Source organism: Athene noctua, chromosome 2, assembly GCF_965140245.1.
Source record: "Athene noctua chromosome 2, bAthNoc1.hap1.1, whole genome shotgun sequence".
NCBI lineage: Eukaryota > Metazoa > Chordata > Aves > Strigiformes > Strigidae > Athene > Athene noctua.
This window is the reverse complement of record NC_134038.1, coordinates 142,366,544-142,385,580: the sequence shown is the minus strand read 5'-3', so window position 1 is coordinate 142,385,580 and position 19,037 is coordinate 142,366,544. Positions and strand designations below refer to the sequence as shown.

Genomic DNA, 19,037 nt, shown 5'->3' with positions numbered 1-19,037 from the left:
ATGGGAGGCACGGTGCCTGTGCTCTTTTATATTCTTTTCAAAAGCACAGTATGTCTGGGAATGTCCTGGTACGCCTTGGCAGTGACAGATACATAAGGTATATGTTAAACATAATTTGCTTATCATGGGTAAATTAGAGTGCATAGTTAAGAGTTGATCTGGCCTTTGAGCAGAGGAGGCAAAATGACTTCATGACCCTACCAACCTCATGTTCTGTATGTCTACAATTCTGTGCACTCCTATGAGTTGATAGTTGGTGACTTTTTACCACATATTTCTCAGATCTCACAAGCATTACCACACATTAAATATTGATAAAGTGTTGTTGTTCCACACATGCCACATGAATCAGAAGGATATACTATATAAATACATAATTTATATTAAAATAAATGTTTTAAAGAATACAATACTTCACAAAGAATTTAATACTTCAGATTTTTAACATCCTTAATTTCTTTAACAGTCAAATATTTCTAAGTGATGCTTCTAATACAATGTGTTACAATAAGAGTTGACATTCAGAATGAAATCGATAAATGAAAGTTAGGCTACTTAGTGGTGTTGCCTTCATCAGCTCTTAGACCACAAACTCTATTGTTTGAGAAGGAAATTTAACTCCTCTCATTTGTATTTTCAATACTGGAAAAAAAATGCAGTATTTGGGAACATCCTGAGCTGCATTACTAAACAGCAATATCACTATGACATACAATGTAGTCTCTATAAAGGCCACAAATCCACTGTTAAGTTCTAGATTTTCCGTCTAGTTTTAAGGAGAGAGCACATTTTCGTGATCAGTCAGATTAAGTTCAGGTGGGAAAGAAGTATTTGTTGTGAAAAGTGAGAAAAATTATCAGAAGCTAAATTCCCAGTTCATCCTTCCAGCCCTCTAATGTTAGTGAAAAAGCAGTCTTGCTATCACTAGTATACTGTGCAGGAAATATTGGAAGCATTTTCTGTAAACCCTGATTTCATAAAAATGATCATACAAAAGGACTGGACTATGAGGCCAGAGATTTGATTGTGCCTTGACATTTTATGGGAACCTTGGGATTTGTTTGCTTTCCTTTCTTTTGGAAAAATCAGGAGGTGAATTAATACAGTTCTCCCCTTACTGCTGTCTTCTTTGGCAATGAGAAGGTGCTTTTGTATCCTGAAATTGAGCTGTCTTCTCAGTCGTGGAAAGCAAGGGTGAAAAAAGTCGATTTAACACGATTCTGGCACTGTTGATTGTTCACAAGTCATTGATCAGGAACTAGTAGTAGAAAGACAGAAAACATAAAAAGCTTGCAGCTATTTTGAATTAGCTCTATCTCCTGCTTCTCTGGTTGAAGGGAAGAGGTGCAGATCTATCTTCCAGATGGGCAGGAAGTCCTGAGAGGACTTTGCTTACAGCAGACTAGTTTTCCCACTCCGAGTGGGTTTCTTACAAAATCTGTATTGAATGCATGCAAAATTTTCAGTGAAAGTTAGTTTACTTAATAAGCCTCTAGAGTAATCAGGCCAAGCCTAACATCTTTTCCACATGTGGAGAGGAAAGTTTTGAACAGCCCCTTTCCCTGGCTAGGGAGCTCAGCAGTGACTGCACACACCATCATGCAATATGTAGCAGTTGAGTCATCAAAGAGCATAAACCTTCTCTCATTTTCCTGCTAGGAGCTGCTGTGGATTATTCTCCTCTTTCATCTCTGCACAGAGGATGATAGCATGTCTTCAGTTTAAATTTTAGAAATTAAGTTAGGAAGAGGAAATAGAAATCTTGATTTTTAAAAAAATACTTCTACAGTGAGCTTTCATGTGAACTTGCTTGCGGTTTGGTGTAACTCTTAAAAGGAAGAAATTAAAATACATTTCATCTTAATTTTTAGCTGTTTCAACTGTTGCCACCCAAATCACTACTTGATACACTGTTTTCCTATGTTTTGTAGAAAAGAATAAGAATGCAATCATGGCATGTTACTCCTCTGTAGTTATCATTGGCTTTAAAGTGCATCAAGGCATGTGATCATAGTCTTGCTGAGGAGGTGGTTATTGATTTACTGATCTAGTATCTATCAAATTTAAATTAATCTTCTCATTTGACAAAATGAATTCTAATCAACTATATAAAAAGCATCCCTTGGGTGGTGAGTCTGGTTTGAGGGCAGCCATAATAGTGGATGACATTGCTGACTTCTGAGGAGAACAACTGGTTTTACAGCTCCAGTATTTCTGAAGCTTAGTCAAGAATACAGTTAGGGTATGACCATTCATTTTGTGAAACTTAGAGGTTTGTTAGTACTATGTTGAAACAGATCCAGAATCTTGTAATGGTTGTCTGGGGTCTCCTACATATCACAGCAGTGCTCTAGGTGACAGGTTGTAAAATTCACCTTTTGTTTTCCTCTGGTAAGAACTCCACTGAAACAGATTTTTTTTTTTATTTTTTTTTCTGCAGAAAGCATTTGGTATCAGCTAAATGAAATATTGATGAAAGAAAAAGAAAAAAAAAAAAAAAGTAGCCAAAAATATTTCTTTGCCTTAGTCTTCTAAGTACCATAGGATTTTGTTAACTTTTGAATCATAACAAATAAAATAGATATTTATAGCATAGAATCCAACTGGACGCAGTTTTGGATAATCTAGAAATCACATAATCAATTTGTTTGATTCATTTTATCAATGTTTGTTTTACAGGTAGGAAGGTGTTTTCAGTTCCTAATTGACATCTGTGGGGTTTTTTTAAAAAAAGATCGTTATTATTTTATGAAAAAAAAACCTTAAAGCTTTGAGGTACTGATAAAGAGCATCAGACAAGTAAAAAGTGGAAAAGAAATACGGCCAATTCCTTCATATTCATAAAGCACTTATCTCAAAATACAGCAACACCTCCTATGAAGGAATAATAATTAAATGATACATCTCAGCTTAATGTAGAAGTCCTTCAGCTGAGCAATACCATATCAAATATGCTTCCTAGCACTCTTAACAGAGCTACCATTTTAAAAAGTATTTGTAGTTACAAGGGTATCTTTTGAGATACAGAAGGATAAAAGTTAAAGCTTTTGTCTGCACTAGAGCGCTTAGTTTCCCAGTTCATCTCAGCAACTGACTGCCCTGTGAGGTCCCCCCATCAGTGGGAGGAGGCTTGGTTGGAAGTCCCTCAGGTGAGGACTGCTGAGCCGTGGCACAGCCATTCAGGGGAGTGCAGCTGCTTGCCATCCCTCCTCTTCTTCCCACCTCTGCTTCCAGTCCCCATGGATTGTGAAGGGTGGCCCCAGCAGGAGGGTGTGATCAAGAAGGCACTCACGCAAAATGACACCACTCCATATGGTTCTCTTATCTAAGGATTTTTTTTTTAATCCTCTTTACTCATTAGCCAGGGAATGAGGGTTCCATACTTATCACTTATTTGGTAGATAATAAACTCTGGATTCAAAATGGATGAGGGTAGTAGATTAGAAGCCATGTGCAGTTCAAGGTCATATTTAGAAGAAGATCCATTGCCAGTTCCACAAGGAAACCTTCGTTCTGCTTCATTGTACTAGAGAAAGACATCCCGCTTTATGACCTTATGTCACAACTGTTACTTAATGGGGAGGCGGGGGGCAGTGGGGGGAAGTGGCTGATTATAGCGATTTGCCTCTTGGGGCATTTTTCTGGGTTAAGTGGAAGTGTGCTCTTTGAGTCCAAAATTGTGTCTTAGAGCAAGCTCCGAATGGGAATTTTTCCAAAACACATTTAATTATTTTAACTGATTAAAAATAATAGACCCTGTATATCCGAGATATATGTCATACTGTACTTTAAAACATACTGCAAATTGAAGGAAAAATTTTAGAAACTCAACAGGTCAATATTAGAAAATTTTGCTGTATTTCAGACCTTTTCTCTCTTAATCCTTTTTTTCTCTGAAACTAATATTAAAATCTGGGATAGATTTTGCTGCAGTAAATATGTGGTGATATGAACATTTTAATTAATATTTTCTGCCGGCTATCATAGTTCTATTCATAAGTTCTTAGAAATTTCTCAGTGTACTGGCTCTTCAAACATAGGTACAGCTGGTTTTCATAGCGATGATAGATTCTTTTCCATTTTTTTAAAATAATGACTTATAAACATCTCTAAAGAAGAGAAATAATGATAGGTTATATACCCATCATGTGGAATGCCTTTCAGCTTTTGTTCTCTCACTTTTATTTTTTTTATTTTTTAGATTTTCCTTATTTGTTCTTTGGCAGGTTGGAGATTTGTTTTAAATTATTTTCTTTGTCCATCTGCTTAGCCAGTATGTATACCTTAGTTTTCTAATGCATGGTTTTAATTCATGTGGGGAACAAACACTACAGAAATGCTTTTCTTTCTAATGCTGCAAAATGGAAAAAAAAAAAAAATTAATTCAGTGATTCAGGCTGCAATTAAGCATTGCTTTCCTGCCTATGAAGACTTTGGACTGATGATGTTTCAAGTTCTGGACCTTTCAAAAGTGTGAAATCATGCATTGTTTGTTAAACAGGGGAAATCAGGATCTAAAGTATTATTTTATAAGTAAATATCTTCTATTTACTAAACTGAGAGACTAGATAGTTTTCATGTAAAATGTAAAAAAAGTAAGTAAAATGTTGAATTATGTTTTTTCTCAATTCATGGTGCTACATATTTGTGGCAAGATCTAGTTTTATATTATCTCTAGCCTTTATAATGCAATGTCTTTCTGATGTAAAATTTATACTAGACATTGTTCAGTTGTACTACGTTTGACTTCATTGCTGCAGGACACTGCCGCTGTAATATGGTAAATAATGAGTGCTAAACAATGTAAACATGGATCTCCTTGTTCAGATAGGCTGCTTATGCAAAGCTGAGTTATCCTACCTCTACTGTGGCTGATGACCTTGATCACACCATTTTTCACGGACTCCTGTCATGTCCTTTCCTGGCTCTAGCCTATTGTATTATTTCTACTTTTCAGATTGCTTCTTTAGTCATTCATTTAGTGCTTAGGCTTGGATCCTTTCTCCTCTTTGCCTTTTCCATTCTTCATTTATGACCATTACTGATTTCTGACCCCCACTCAGTTTCAAACTTCTGTGTTTAATATGTGGGTTTTAAATCCACCTCTCTACTTTTAATCTTTCTGCTTGTCCAGTCTCACACATCTCATTCTTTTGCTATTTATTCTGTAAACACGAAACTTATGCCAAATTACTCAATGCTTTTACTTGAAACTTCATGTTGTGTCAAAGTTGGCAGTGTCATCATATTTGTCATTGTCAGCATAATCAGCATAACCTGTGGCAACAGTTTTGGCTTTTCACTGGTTCAGGCCCTGAACATGTGGGATGTTTTTAAAAACAAATAAATGCAATGCAGCTGTGGATTAATGGTACAAAGCTCTAATTGTGAAGCACCTGGGATACAGATATTTGTGAGCAGCAAAGCATTGTTCCCAGATGAATGTCACTGAGGGATTTGGGCCCGGCTCTGTGTATGTAAGACAGGAGTGGCACAAAAGAGTACCCTGTCATTTTCAGTTGACAGATACCATGTCATCCTGTAAATCTCTCACTAGGAATCTTTGCTGTTTTCTTAAAGAGGAGGAAAGTAGGAGTGAGGATGCTGAAGAAGAACCTGATACAGTTTAAAGAGTCTGCAGGGCTATTGAAGCTATAGTTGCTCTGGGCTGGTTTGGACTGCATCATTGCCCAGGATTTCTCTGGCACAAGGAAGACCACCACAGCTCCATCTCTGATCTGTTAGCCAGCCTCCAGCCCCGACTCCTGCAAACACCATATACCAGAGTATTGAAATGCATCCTTGGAGGACAGTGCTATAGGTATACAAAGTAGGAGTCTTCTGAAGTGACAGTACTGCACTGCCCTTTCTGTCAAATAAGGCTTGCTCAGCCCTGGGTCTTTTACCTGAAAGAAAGGGTTGGAAAGGGACTGAAAGTTTCAGGTTTTTTATAAAGAAGAAAAACATTCTAGCATCTGCAGTGGCCATGGGATCGAGAGGAAGATTACTGCACTCCTACCCTAACCCCTCCTGTGAGCTGCAGCAGATTCCTGTAAATGTTCTCGAGTGCTTTCCAAAGCATTTGCAGGTTCAACGATGAATGTAACTCCATTAGCCACAGAGGCCAATGTTTTCTTCTAGGGGCCAGTAGTAGCTCAAGTCCATTGGGCAGTAGAAGTCCCTCAGCAGCACAGCATTGCTGGAGGCCTCCTGGCAACAGTGCCAGGCTCGGGCTGGCCTCACCTCCATGGCTAATAAGGTTGTCAGCCTCTAGGTCTGTGTGCAAAATTGTGTTTGCAGGTCACAGGATTTTGTTTTGAAAGCATAAGTCAGCGGTAAATTGGCAGCATGTTAGAGATTTTTTTTTTCTTTTGATGTTGCAGGAAATATTCAGGAGGTCATATTACAAGAACACTTGGAAAAAGAAGATGAAATTCTGGTTTCCTTGGCTGGTTTGAAACAGGTATAACTATTGCTTAGCCTTCTTGTAACCTTCGGTGCTATTAAATCTTTCTTATTTTTCTCCTTTTTCATTCTTTTTGTATACTATGTTTTGTCTTGTTGTAGCTGTTTTACTAATACTAATGCATCAACCAGAACTGAGGAAATGCGACACCATCATTTTTCTTAATGCAAAATGTACATGCTAGGGAATAATCATGCCTATGTCCCCATTATTTAAATGTGATGACACTTGAATGTAATTGAATTAAAAAAAAAAATCTCTGTACATAAAATGAGAATGCTGCTGAGCATCTGTAGCTCTGATTACACTGCCCTCTGCTCCCTCAAAATACATTTTAAGGAGGAATGATGTAACATATGTTAAATTTACAACAAGGTAGGGAATAATCTTAGCAGTTTCATTCTCTTTGGATTTCTTGGATATTTGTTTTCCACAACGACATTTCACTTATATTTATATCTTTAACCAGTACAGGTATGAATATTGACTTGCTACCTATCTCTTCAGAGCAAATATTTTTGGGAAACAGTGTGTGAAACATGCTGCACAGAGCTTTACAAAATTTAGAATTCCTCCAAATTTCTAACTTACATCCTTTGCCCTCCCATTCAACAACAGATCAAAGATATCCTGAAAGGTTCATTGCGTTTCAACCAGAGCCAGCTGGAAGCTGAAGAAAATGAGCAGATCACTATAGCCGATGATCATTACTGTTCCAATAGTCAGAACAAGGGGACAGGTGATGTCCTAAAGGGACCTGTGATGACAAAGCAACAGTTCATCCCAGGACGACAGGTAAGATAAAAACATCTCAGATGGGCCATTGATGGAATTAGTCTGTCGGAGACTTCCTTTAGCATGTCCAGACATTACATGGGAACACACCACCATTCCTGGTGCACATGAAGCCAAGGTTTAAGGTGTCTCTCTAGGTACTGTCCGATCCCATCAATTATTTTTATTGTAGCCTTAAGCTCCACATGCAGATATTTATGCAATGTATGGGGGGCATTCTTCTTTCAGATTGCTGAATCACAGAATCACAAGTTAATTTCCTACAAAAAGATGTAAAAACTGGAGTTAAATGTTCCCATATCAAATGTTCTCATATGATTATTCTCATTGTCCTTGTCCTCTAGAATCCCATTATGTAAGATCTGACTATCTGCATTGCAGTGTATTCATGGCCAGTGCCAAAAAGGAAATAGTGAGGAGGTTGCTTTTACCTTCTACTCCATTGTACTGACTTTCTCCTTGAATCAGTAAACAGTGTTTTCACATACAAAGCATAGTCACAGGACAAGTTCATACACAGAAAGAGGTATTTTCCTTTCATGTTAAAAGGTCCCTCTCTGTCTAAGACTCGGTCTGACTCAAATATGATCTTAAAAGCAAGTACTTCTGTATATGCACATTTCTACGTTGAAGTTTTGTTAAATCTGCCACCCCACTACTGATACTCACACTTGTAAATCAGTGGGCAGCACTATCACCTCAGAGTCCAAGTCTGCAATCAGTTTACTCTTGACAGTTTTACTTAGGAACTACAGGAAATATCTGTTCATTTTTAAATAATGACATAGGGTTGTTTTGTTTTATTAAACACAATTCCCCTGAGTTAGCACACTCTATGTTAAAAATGATATTTTAATTGTATTTCAGTATTAGAAGCAATACTGAGATTATTTTTTTTTTTTTGTTAGTAATGACAGTTTCAAAGAACTAGAAAGCTTTCGTTGCTTGTTTAGGTGTTGTCATTACAATCACTACTTTCTGCCATAATAAAGCCATAGGTTAAACTGATGTAACATATTGGAGTGTTTTGCTGGTTTTGGCTGGGATAGAGTTAATTTTCTTTATAGCAGCTAGTATGGGGCTATGTTTTGGATTTGTGCTGAAAACATTGTTGATAACACAGGGATGCTTTAGTTACTGCTGAGCAGTGCTTAGACAGAATCAAGACCTTTCTACCTCTCACCCCACCCAGCAAGTAGGCTGAGATTGCACAAGAAGTTGGGAGGGGACACAGCTGGGACAGCTGACTCCAACTGACCGAAAGGATATCCCATACCATGTGATGTCATGCTCAGTATATAAAGCTGGGAGAAGAAGAAGGAAAGGGGGGACGTTCAGAGTTATGGCATTACACATGTTGGAGCCATTACACACGATGGAGCCCCGCTTTCCTGGAGATGGCTGAGATGCCTGCCGATGGGAAGTGGTGAATGAATTCCTTGGTTTGCTTTGCTTGTGTGCACGGCTTTTGCTTCACTTATTAAACTGTCTTTATCTCAACCCACGAGTTTTCTCACTTTTACTCTTCTGATTTACTCCCCCATCCTACCAGGGGGGAGTGAGCGAGCAGCTGTGGGGTGCTTAATTGCCAGCTGGGGTTAAACCACAACAAGTGTTCATATAATGACCTCCTATTTTTGCCCTCTATCTCCTAGCATTTTATAGAAAGTACCTTTTGAGTTCTTGCCAAAATGGCAAATAGTAAATACTTTTTTGATAATTTTTGCTTGGATTTATTCTAAAAACTGGAAGGTAGAATGCCATGTAAAATGACAACATGTTGTGTGAGTGCATGCTGACTCTACTCGTGCTGGAGAAGCCCTTACTCAGTTGCTGGTCTAAACTGTGTGTCACTGAGTGGAGGCGCTGGGGCTTTGCCCTTTGAGTATTGAGACTGGAGCAAGGGAAGCCTTGTCTGCGCAGGTTTCTTTCCAATGGAAACTTTTGGGGACATGTGTAATGAGGGCTGGTCTTATCCCAGTGTGTAGTCAGGATGTATAAATCCAGCCCAGGAACTGAGAGGCGTCCGTGGGTCCCAGAATTTCAGAAGCTGTTAGTAAGCCAACTATGAGCAACATGAGTAGAGTCGTACAAGCTGAGCTCCTGCAGAGCATTAACAAGGCTTCAGCACTGCGTAGTTTACGTTTGGAGGTACAGTACGTTCATACAGATTAGCCTCCTCTCCTCTTATCTTCTAGAAGTTCCAGTTATGATAATGAACAAGGGCCTTTTTGACAGAAAGAAAGAGAAAAGATTAGAGTTAGAAACAGCAGTCCAGGAGGATTGTTAGTATTGTGGCGGTCTGTACTGTTTGCAAGCCCATAGTCTTCAACCACCATGTCTAAAATTAAACAAAAAGAGGAGAGCTTTGCACCTCTCTTAATAAAACATGGGAAAATAACACTGCTGAATTTACTGGGCTGTGACACTTGACTGTTAATTGACAGGGTCAGTTGTTAGCCCAAACTGACCACAGCCCAGGCTTTTATCTCTGCTGAAGAAAATGGGATGCACTGATGCCCTGGGTCAAGCCAGGAGTACTTAGTGAGAACTACAGAGGGATTTAAAATTCCAGCCACTTCTAGACCATTTAATGCATTTCTTGCTAAATAAATTTTACTGTATTTACATTTTCTGTGACTTTGGTAGTAAATGTAATTCTGTTTGATGTGACTTAGAGTGTAGAGATTTTTCTCTGGTAGAATTATAGGGATATTTTCTGACAGCTGGAAAAGTTACAGGTGTAGCTACTGTGTAATTGAGATTAAAATCTGGTCTTCTGTGCTTGGTTGTTATATAAGTATAAATTATTTATCATCTTTACATTTTTTAAAAGCTCTCTTCCTCCTTTTTGCCTCAAAATTCCCTTTCTGGAATATGAGGATAGGAATACAGCCCTTCTTTGGAAAGAAAAGCTGCAAAATTAAAAATGCAAAAAACTAAGATAAAGGCTCAAAGGAATAGAGCATTTTTTAGAATGTTTGGCTTTGGTAGCAGCATGCAGTTGACAAACAGAAGGCTTCTGTTGCTAAATAATGAATGATAATTAACACATTATCTTGCCTTTATGTCTGTTCAAAGAAGGAGGCAAAATGAGCTGCTGTTCTTCTAAGCTTTCTTGAATTGTATCCTTACAGTTAGTTTTAACTCATTCACAGTATGAAGGCAATTGAAATAAGCCTGGTCCTAGTAGCTGATATTCATCAGGAAAAAATGTTTGGAGAAGCCATATGGCAACAGGCGTAAGGTTGTTAACTTTCAAAGCTACTGGAAGTATAATACTGTCATTTTTCATTTATTCAGTAGTGGCAGCAGATGGGAAAAAACATGGTTCACGTCAGCATGAGATTCCTGACACAGAAACAGGCAGAAGAAGAAGGGAGGAGGTATTTTACCTCTGGAAATATCAGTACCAAAATACTAATGTATGCCAGGGATAGGCAAACATTTACAGGAGGCTATTTTATAGCATTTTGGAGTCAATATCTATGCTTCGATGCTCCTCTGATACTTAAGTGAGCTATAGGTCTCTTTAACTGAACCAAAAAGAGTGGGTAGAACAAAAAATAGTGTTGCAAAGCACAACACTAATGACCAGAAATTGCAATGAGTAGTTTTCCTTCCTTTCCCTTTATTAAAGGGCAGAATGCTTTTTAAACTGCACAAGAGCACATTTTTGGAGGCAGAATTTAGGAAACTGCAATACCAATGCGAAACATTTATGAGGGCCCTTGCTGGGGCTCACTGCCAAAAAGAAGACACCCCGTTAACATCCTTGGGGGTGCCAGCAAGGAAAATACTGATCTTGCTGGGCAAGCATGTCACTAGGTAAAATCTGTGTCACCCTATGCAAGGTGGAGCCATCTCAGATGTGAGGGCTGCGAAGACTGAAAGAGCGTGATCTTGATAGCTCGGAATAATAAAGTGTATAATTCTGCAAAATGAGACTGTACTGCGTTCCCTCAGAGCTTTTAAATAGAAGTGTGGAAGGAAGCCAGGTGAACTATGCAGTGGTGGTTGTTTAAAGGAATGTATATTTCTGTTGTATGGGGTAAGGGGGGTGGAAACAAAGTGCTGAAATTTTGAGCGCGGCATTTAGAGCTCCCAGAAAAGCTTCACCAGGCTCTGTCTTGTGGCTGCACTGGGTGCCTATAAAATCAGGCAACAACTAACATGTGAACTTCACGAGGTTCAACAAGGCCAAATGCAAAGTCCTGCAACTAGGTCGGGATAACACCCCTATCAATACAGGCTGGGGGATGAACAGATCGAGAGCAGCCCTGCCAAGAAAGGCTTGGGAGTTTGAGTGGATGTAAAACTGGACATGAGCCAGCAATGTACGCTTGCAGCCCAGGAGGACAACTGTATCCTGGGCTGCATCAAAAGAAGTGTGGCCAGCAGGTTGAGGGAGGTGATTCTCCCCCTCTACTCTGCTCTGGTGAGACCCTACCTGGAGTGCTGTGTCCAGCTCTGGAGTCCTCAGCACAGGAAAAACATGGACCTGTTGGAGCAGGTCCAGAGGAGGGCACAAAGATGATCAGGGGGCTGGAACACCCTCCCTGTGAGGACAGGCTGAGAGAGTTGGGGAGACCTTATAGCAGCCTTTCAGTACTTAATAAGAAAAATAGCTACAAACTTATTAGGAGGGCCTGCTGCAATAGGACAAGGGGTAATGTTTTTAAACTGGAAGAGGGTAGATTTCGACTACATATAAGGAAGACATTTTCACCACCATGAGGGTGGTGAAACACTGGAACAGGTTGCCCAGGGAGGTGGTAGATGCCCACACCTGGAAACATTCAAGGCCAGGTTGCACAGGGCTCTGAGCAACCTGATCTAGTTGAAGATATCCCTTCTCATTTCAGGGGGGTTGGACTAGATGACCTTTAAAGGTCCCTTCCAACCCAATGATTCCCAACTTCTGTGATTCTATATTGGTGGAGCAGAGCCATGGTTGTGTGCTGCCTGTGTCCTCGCCCCACTGGAGATGGCAGTTAATTGACTGACAGCTCATTTCAAATAGACCAGATGAAAGCAAGACGATAATTAATAACAAATGATGTCTCAGATCAGAAGTGCTTAAACAGTGAAGTATCTCTCCTTGTAGGATAGATCTGTTTGTTTTTAACTTCATGGAAGCTGCTTGAAGTTGTTGACATTTGAGCCACCCTGGTTCTGCACAGATCAGGAAGCTTGAGATCAATTTTGATAGCACTCAACACAGGATAATTGTTCATATTTTTAGAAGCAATCTACTCAGTTTGGTACAAATTTTATTAAGTCATCTGAGGAAAATGAATTAGTATCAAACAGTAATAGATATAAATTTCTATCAGTTTGACAACAGTCTTACACTGTGACATTTAAAATTGTATCCAATACTCTGGACTTAAAATATTTCCATTTGAACAATAAAGTATTAAAATGGGTTAATTATAAAACAGAATACTATATGTTGTTATACCTAGATAATAATATAATATTATTATACCTACATTCTGTGTAGCTAACACCCCAAAAGTTATAAATCATAAACCCAAGATGTTTTAAAAATTTAAATATTGAAATCCTTGTTCATATAAATTTTGGAAGGAAACAGGTCACGATTCTGTGATTCAACATATTTTCACATTCAGCTGATGTGATCTTGTTTGTGACTTTAAACAACTTGTAACAACTATGTAAATAACAAGCAAAGACTTCCAGCTCCCTCATTTCATATTACAGTCATTCTTAATCACTGGTGGGTTTGGTCCCTGAGCTACTCTACAGTTCCCCTTCAAGAATGTTCTGATCTATAATCAGATCAGAGCAATGGAAAATTGTTTTCAGCTGTAATAATAAATTTGGCAAAATAAGTTTTGCTGGAGGCCATGGATACTGTAACTCCAAGTTGTGGCTTGCTGATACTTGTGATGACCTCCATTCTCCAATTTTATATACTGTGCTGAGGGTCTAACTTTCTCACTCAGGTTATTCCTGTTGTTCTTTTTTTGTAGAGGCTTTCTTTTTTTCCCCTAATACCTACAATCTCTGTTTTACCCCAAAGTGAATTTACGTTTTTATGTTTGGTAAAAGAGTCACAGCTGAAGGGCTTGTAGTTGACACATATATTGACATACACATTTCCCCAGCTACCCCTTTACTTCCCCTTTTTCTCAGTCTCGCATTAATATAATCAAATACATTCTTTTCAATATCACACCACTTCAGGATACTTGTCCCCACAGGCTGCTTGGCAGGTTGCATTATTCTCTGAAAAAAATTGTGTGAGACCAACTAAGAAAGCAGACATATTCTTGTTAGAGGAACATAGCGCTAGATAGGAGTTGAATGCATCTCTCACAGAAGAAAACAAAGTGTTTTACGTTTAGGTTGCATCCAAGCTAATTGGCAGTTGTCAACAAGTAAAAGATCCCACTCTGCTTTGTATGGCAGTCTTCACTTCTCCTGAATATGGCTAGTTGGAATACAAGATTGCAAGTTTGTAGAGTTTTCTGCTACACTGACGTGTAGTCTTGGTCAACTACCTGAGTGCTGAGGAACACACTTTTCCCAAGGTCTAACCAGACAGAATAGGGATTGCCAGGCCCTCGTTTTCTGGTACGGCTAGGAAATACTCAACAACGCTAAGCCTAGAAGCCCTGGGAGCCCTGATCTGTTGAACCCAAACTGGTATACACTAAACCAGGTCTATGTATGGCTCAGATTCCCCAGGTCAAGGTTTTACTAGGTAATTTTATATTCAACTTTTTTTCTGGCAAGCTCCAAAATGCCATTGTACATGCAAACCATCAAAAAATTCCTCAATACTACTTCATTAATTACTACAGAAAACTAACAGCAGTGAGAATATAATTACTGAAAATCTTCACCGCTGTAATGTATGTGTTAGATGCCTAGCTGCTGTGATTGTTACACGGATGCACTATGATGATGAAACATGTAAGACTGCTATAACAAATGTATTTTTAGAGTGTTGGGTTTTATGCTTTTGTAAATAACAAATAAATTACTTCATCCAAAGTTAATACCCACTTTATTTTTTACTTCTTGATTTGGGCATTGCTACTTTTGGATGATGATTATTCCTTTATCCCACTCCCATATCACTGGCACACATCATAAACCTCATTAAGTGGTAAAATTGGTACTAACTTTAAGTCCTCTCTGTGCTGTTGTCTCACAGACTACGACTGATGTGAGCACAAGTGAGAACAAGAGTGCTGATGACTATATTATGGTTTCCAAAGAAGAGGAAGGAAGTAGAAGTGCTGCCCCGGAGCCAGCCCAGTCCCTTCAGGCACACAAGGAATCAGCGATGAAGCCAGAAGCTCCGTCTCGTTCTTCTTTGATATTCTCTGACCCACTAATGGGCTCCATTTCAGCCTCATCCAGCAACCTGAGCTCCAGCCCTGACGACGACAGTAGTAATAACAGCAAAGATTCTGACTTTGCTATTGTCAGCCCACTGGACATCTAATGAAACAGGTTGGGAGAGTTTGTCAGGTTGATTGTTACAACTCAGCTCAAATTCCTATGATTCCACGGGCTGGATAGTTCTCTGGATTAGAACAGAAAATAGATAAAGGTAACCCATTTCAGCTGCCAAAAGCCTAAATTTAAAAAAAAAAAAAAAAACAAACAAACAAACAAAACGAAAAGACACACATTTGTAACTTTTCAAAAAGTATAGACACATTTTAATAACTGCCTTAAATAAAGATCCGGTAAAACTCAGTTCTAATATACAATTATTCTTAGTTATACCATTACCTTACTTAGGAGCTTTGTTACTATAGAACTGTTGCTTTCCCAGAACATAGAATAGTATGTGCTAGGTACCATAATGGATTAGGAAATGTGTAGATACTTTGCATCAGACCTGAAACAGCAAAGACAAGCTAGATTTAATACCTTCCTTTTACAAAATATGCGTGACTGGGTTTTCTGAGTAGGAAAGGGTACTGTTTCTTCAGAGACTGTGATTAGAGAAGTAGGGAATGTGGCTCAGAAAGATTAAAAGCATCATCCTAGCAGTAACCATGTTCTCAGCTGAGGAATCCTAATTTCTTTGTTTTCATCCAGCAGTAGCCTGAGGTGTGTTCAAGGCAGAGGTTTGTGTAGTTGTTCCTCAGCTCTGTCTTACAGAAGAATGTGTGACAAATTCCTTGAGAACAGGGATCTATACAACAGAAGCTTATTTCCCTTTACCTACCTTTTTTCCCCTTGGGAGTTCCCAGTTCACCTCTTTCCCTCTTTATATCTGTCAACTTTTACTTCTCCTGGCATGAATTATTTTTTATTTTACTGAGACTACCATGGTTAAAACAGTAGGTGCAAGGGAAATTACAGTATTTTATAGTGTAGACCTGAGCCAGCTGAACTAAAACTAGCTTGAGTATGACAACTTACCAGGGAAGGGTGCAAAGTGAAATGAAATGTTCATAGTTAAAAGCACTTTATGTCTTCTCGCTATTATCTTCTATAGACTCTGTTTACATATATTCCTATACGATTTCCACATTTCTAGTCAAGAAAAACATAATGGTGCAGCAGCGTTAACCAACGGAAAGTTTCTAATTAACTCTAGAACTTGTTCTATGGAAAAGTGTATTTCTTTCCCATCAAGTACATAGTACATCTAATAACAGTTTTTTCAAGTCGGTAAGGGAGGGGGGAGTGTACTCTCAGATCCCTTTAAACTCTGTTGGAATTCACAAAAAGAAACCGGTGGTGAATGGACACCTCCTCTTGCAGGACCTACACAGAGCTAACTTGAGGAAGGCATGCTGGAAAGTCACTCTATAACAGCAGCAAAAAATTTGCATTATTTACTTCAAGATACATATACATTATACCATGCAACAGCTTCATTATTGCATGGCAAAGCTTGTGTTTGTATGGAGTCAAGAAATGGTATTTATTTGCTGCTTAGTCTGTAATTGTAAATAGGGTTAAGTACCGTATTCCAAAGCTGAGGTGACATGTAGTTTGCTGGTCTTAAGATTTTACAAGGTCTATGTCAGTGACTGAACTGAAGAGATAATTGTCATGTAATTACATGGTAGCTGCCATATCCTTACATGTTCAAAAGACGCCACATAGTTTGTCTGAAATTATCTGTGCCTTGTAAAAATGATAAAATACTAAAATGTTATGACCAGACATAGCATCATACCTCTCTGCAACAGAGTGATATGAACAGTCAGATGACTGTTTAGATGAAAGACCTTAAATGCATAACATTTTGGAGGTGTGTTTATTTTGGTTTAATTTTAAGCTTCATAGAAATCACTTTGGAATTCAGCATGCATGCCTGTCTTCAGGTTTATTTTATTTCCCTGAGTTTGCATGAATGCCAGGGGATTAGGTGGCTGTTGATTTATTTAGGTCTTTCAAGCTTTTCTAGCCTTAACCCGTACAGCAACGCTTGTGCCACACCACCAACAAAGGGGAATCTGTTCAAGAAGTACCTATGTAAAAAGGAAAGAAATATTCTGGGGACAGAGAGAAAAGTTTTATATTCTGTGATATATAAACCTTCAAAGATTCCAGTACTTTGGCAGGGGAAAATGTTTTTACTTCTTTTTTATTTTTTTAAGCATCAGTCTTTTGATTTCTGTTCTGGTTGTTTGTCAGGGATCACATTACTATTTTCTTGAACAGTCTCATTGCCAATGGAAGAGTGTGATTTGTACAGTTCTTTTATTTTTGTAAGTTAGTTGTATCTTTAATATTGCATATTTTAAAACAGTGCTAAAGGTATATAAAGATTTTGGGAGTTTGCAGCAACTTTTCACTAAGCAGTGGATACCGATGAGATGAATGCCTATCATGCCATGGGATGTGATAAAAATCTTCAGAAGCAGAGAGGTGATTATACAAATAAGATCAGAGCAAATTCCAGTAAATGAATCTGCTTTGGTTATACTGTGTCCTTCCACATCTCAAATATGTTGTCTCTGGTATGTGATCATTGTGCGGAGACGGTTAGAATTTTGTATAGTCATTAAGTTAGAAACTTGTAAATTAGACAAAATATCAAGTCATCACCCCACCTTGCATTATGTTAAGAATATACTGAGAAAGAAATTATCATTTAAAATACAAGATTATTCTTTTTCTCCGAAGATTACCTGCTCATAATGTTCATGGATAACAACAATCAGATAGAGAAATTATATGCATTGCTAATTGCTGATGAAAACTAATATGGGATTAAGAAATGTATCTGAGACTGTTGTACTGTATCTCACATCTGTAATTTATGACTGTTTAAAGTCTCTTGCATGTCATGTCAGTTTTATGTACTGCAAAAAGGCAGTATCATATTTTGACTGGGTATTCATTTAGTCGTGGAGCTTTGTATCTTTACTCTGGAAGAACATCTAGCCCGCTTTATTAAAGAAAGAATTAACAAATTTTCTGGGCTGTGCTTGTGCTGTTTTCTCAAAAAGGAGGGAAAGTTTTTTGAGTAGAATATAGGAGGTGTGATTTCTGAGAACATTTAAATCACTAAAGAGTGATTAAAAACTTTAAAACGATCTCATCTATATAAGCACAAATATTATTAATATTTTAATCGGATTTTATATATATATATATATATACGATCCAGGGAATAAAACTGCTTGCCATTTATCTCACCCAAAGAACACAGAACATTTCCTATTTTACCATATTTATTGTATCTGAAAATAGCAAACCAGAATTTAACGTGGTATAACTTTTCTGCAATTTCATGGAACTTGGTATAGTTACATCATTGTGTCTCAGTCACAGTGCCAGTATCTGTGCAGTACCTTTCTGAATCTCAATGCTTTATTTCATATTCTTAAATGTTTCCTGTGATTCTGAAGTATGTTCTCCTCATTAGATGGCACGGAAGCAGCTATTTAAAAGATTGTGTTTCAGATTTAAGGTGTACTTGTGCCTGGCAGTTACGTCATCTGTTCAAACAGGGACACAGCAATCCTAACGTGAAGAGTTTTCAGAGTTCTGGCTGTCAGCCCTTAGCTAATACTTTCGATTTTGTGCTGCATGTGTTGGTCTTGAGTGAATGTCTGTAATGGTTGATTAGACTTGAGAAGGTGCAGTTTCGTAAAATAAACTTCATTTGGCTACAGAACAGTAATTACACTGTCTCATAATCTGTGCTGTTCTTTTAAGAGTGATCATGTACAGTCTCTGCATTAGTGTTTCTCGTGTCGCTGAATCTGCTAGACTCCCACTTTAGTATACTGCTAGCTAAATTTAGAGATGAAAGAGCATTGAAAGAAGGTCATGAGAGAAAGAGCAACTTGAAACATGTACATAGGCAACTTGTTTGTCTGCTGCTCACAATATATTTAACTGCTAAAATGGTGAGGGAAGTTTTAGATACGTGGGAGGATCCTGCAAGAGGCAAAGTGCATAACCCTAGAAACAGACAGTGAGACAGAAGGGATACAGCATGAGACTCTTAAACTACAGATTCTTTAGAGCAGGAACCATCTTTTTCTCTGAGTTTTTACAGACTTGTAACATAGTTTGCCATAATCACAGATGTTATCAAAATTGGCACAATAATAATAAGAATAATATACTCATTATTTCAGAAGGTTTTGCTCTTTCAAACAGTGAGCTAGATGTAATCCAAGCATAGTAACTCAGCTGATAGCAGTAGTATTGTATCAGAGGATTTTGGTCCCACACTGCTGAAATAAGTGCCTCTGAAGAACAGTAGCTTAAATAAATTAAAACCAAAAAAAAAAAAACCCCACACCAGAAATAG

General features: G+C 38.2%; 1 protein-coding gene across 7 annotated transcripts in view; it reads left to right on the top strand.

Moving 5' to 3' along the window:
* TBC1D5 (TBC1 domain family member 5) overlaps positions 1-17,687 on the top strand; it is a 327,916-nt gene extending 310,229 nt beyond the window's left edge. For all 7 annotated transcript variants that reach the window (XM_074900506.1, XM_074900500.1, XM_074900502.1 and 4 more), the window contains 3 exons: positions 6,384-6,463; positions 7,085-7,261; positions 14,451-17,687. In XM_074900506.1, the coding sequence (XP_074756607.1) occupies positions 6,384-6,463; positions 7,085-7,261; positions 14,451-14,744 (551 nt within the window). In that variant the 3' untranslated portion in view covers positions 14,745-17,687. The remainder of the gene's footprint in view (positions 1-6,383; positions 6,464-7,084; positions 7,262-14,450) is intronic.
* Positions 17,688-19,037: the final 1,350 nt, after the last annotated feature.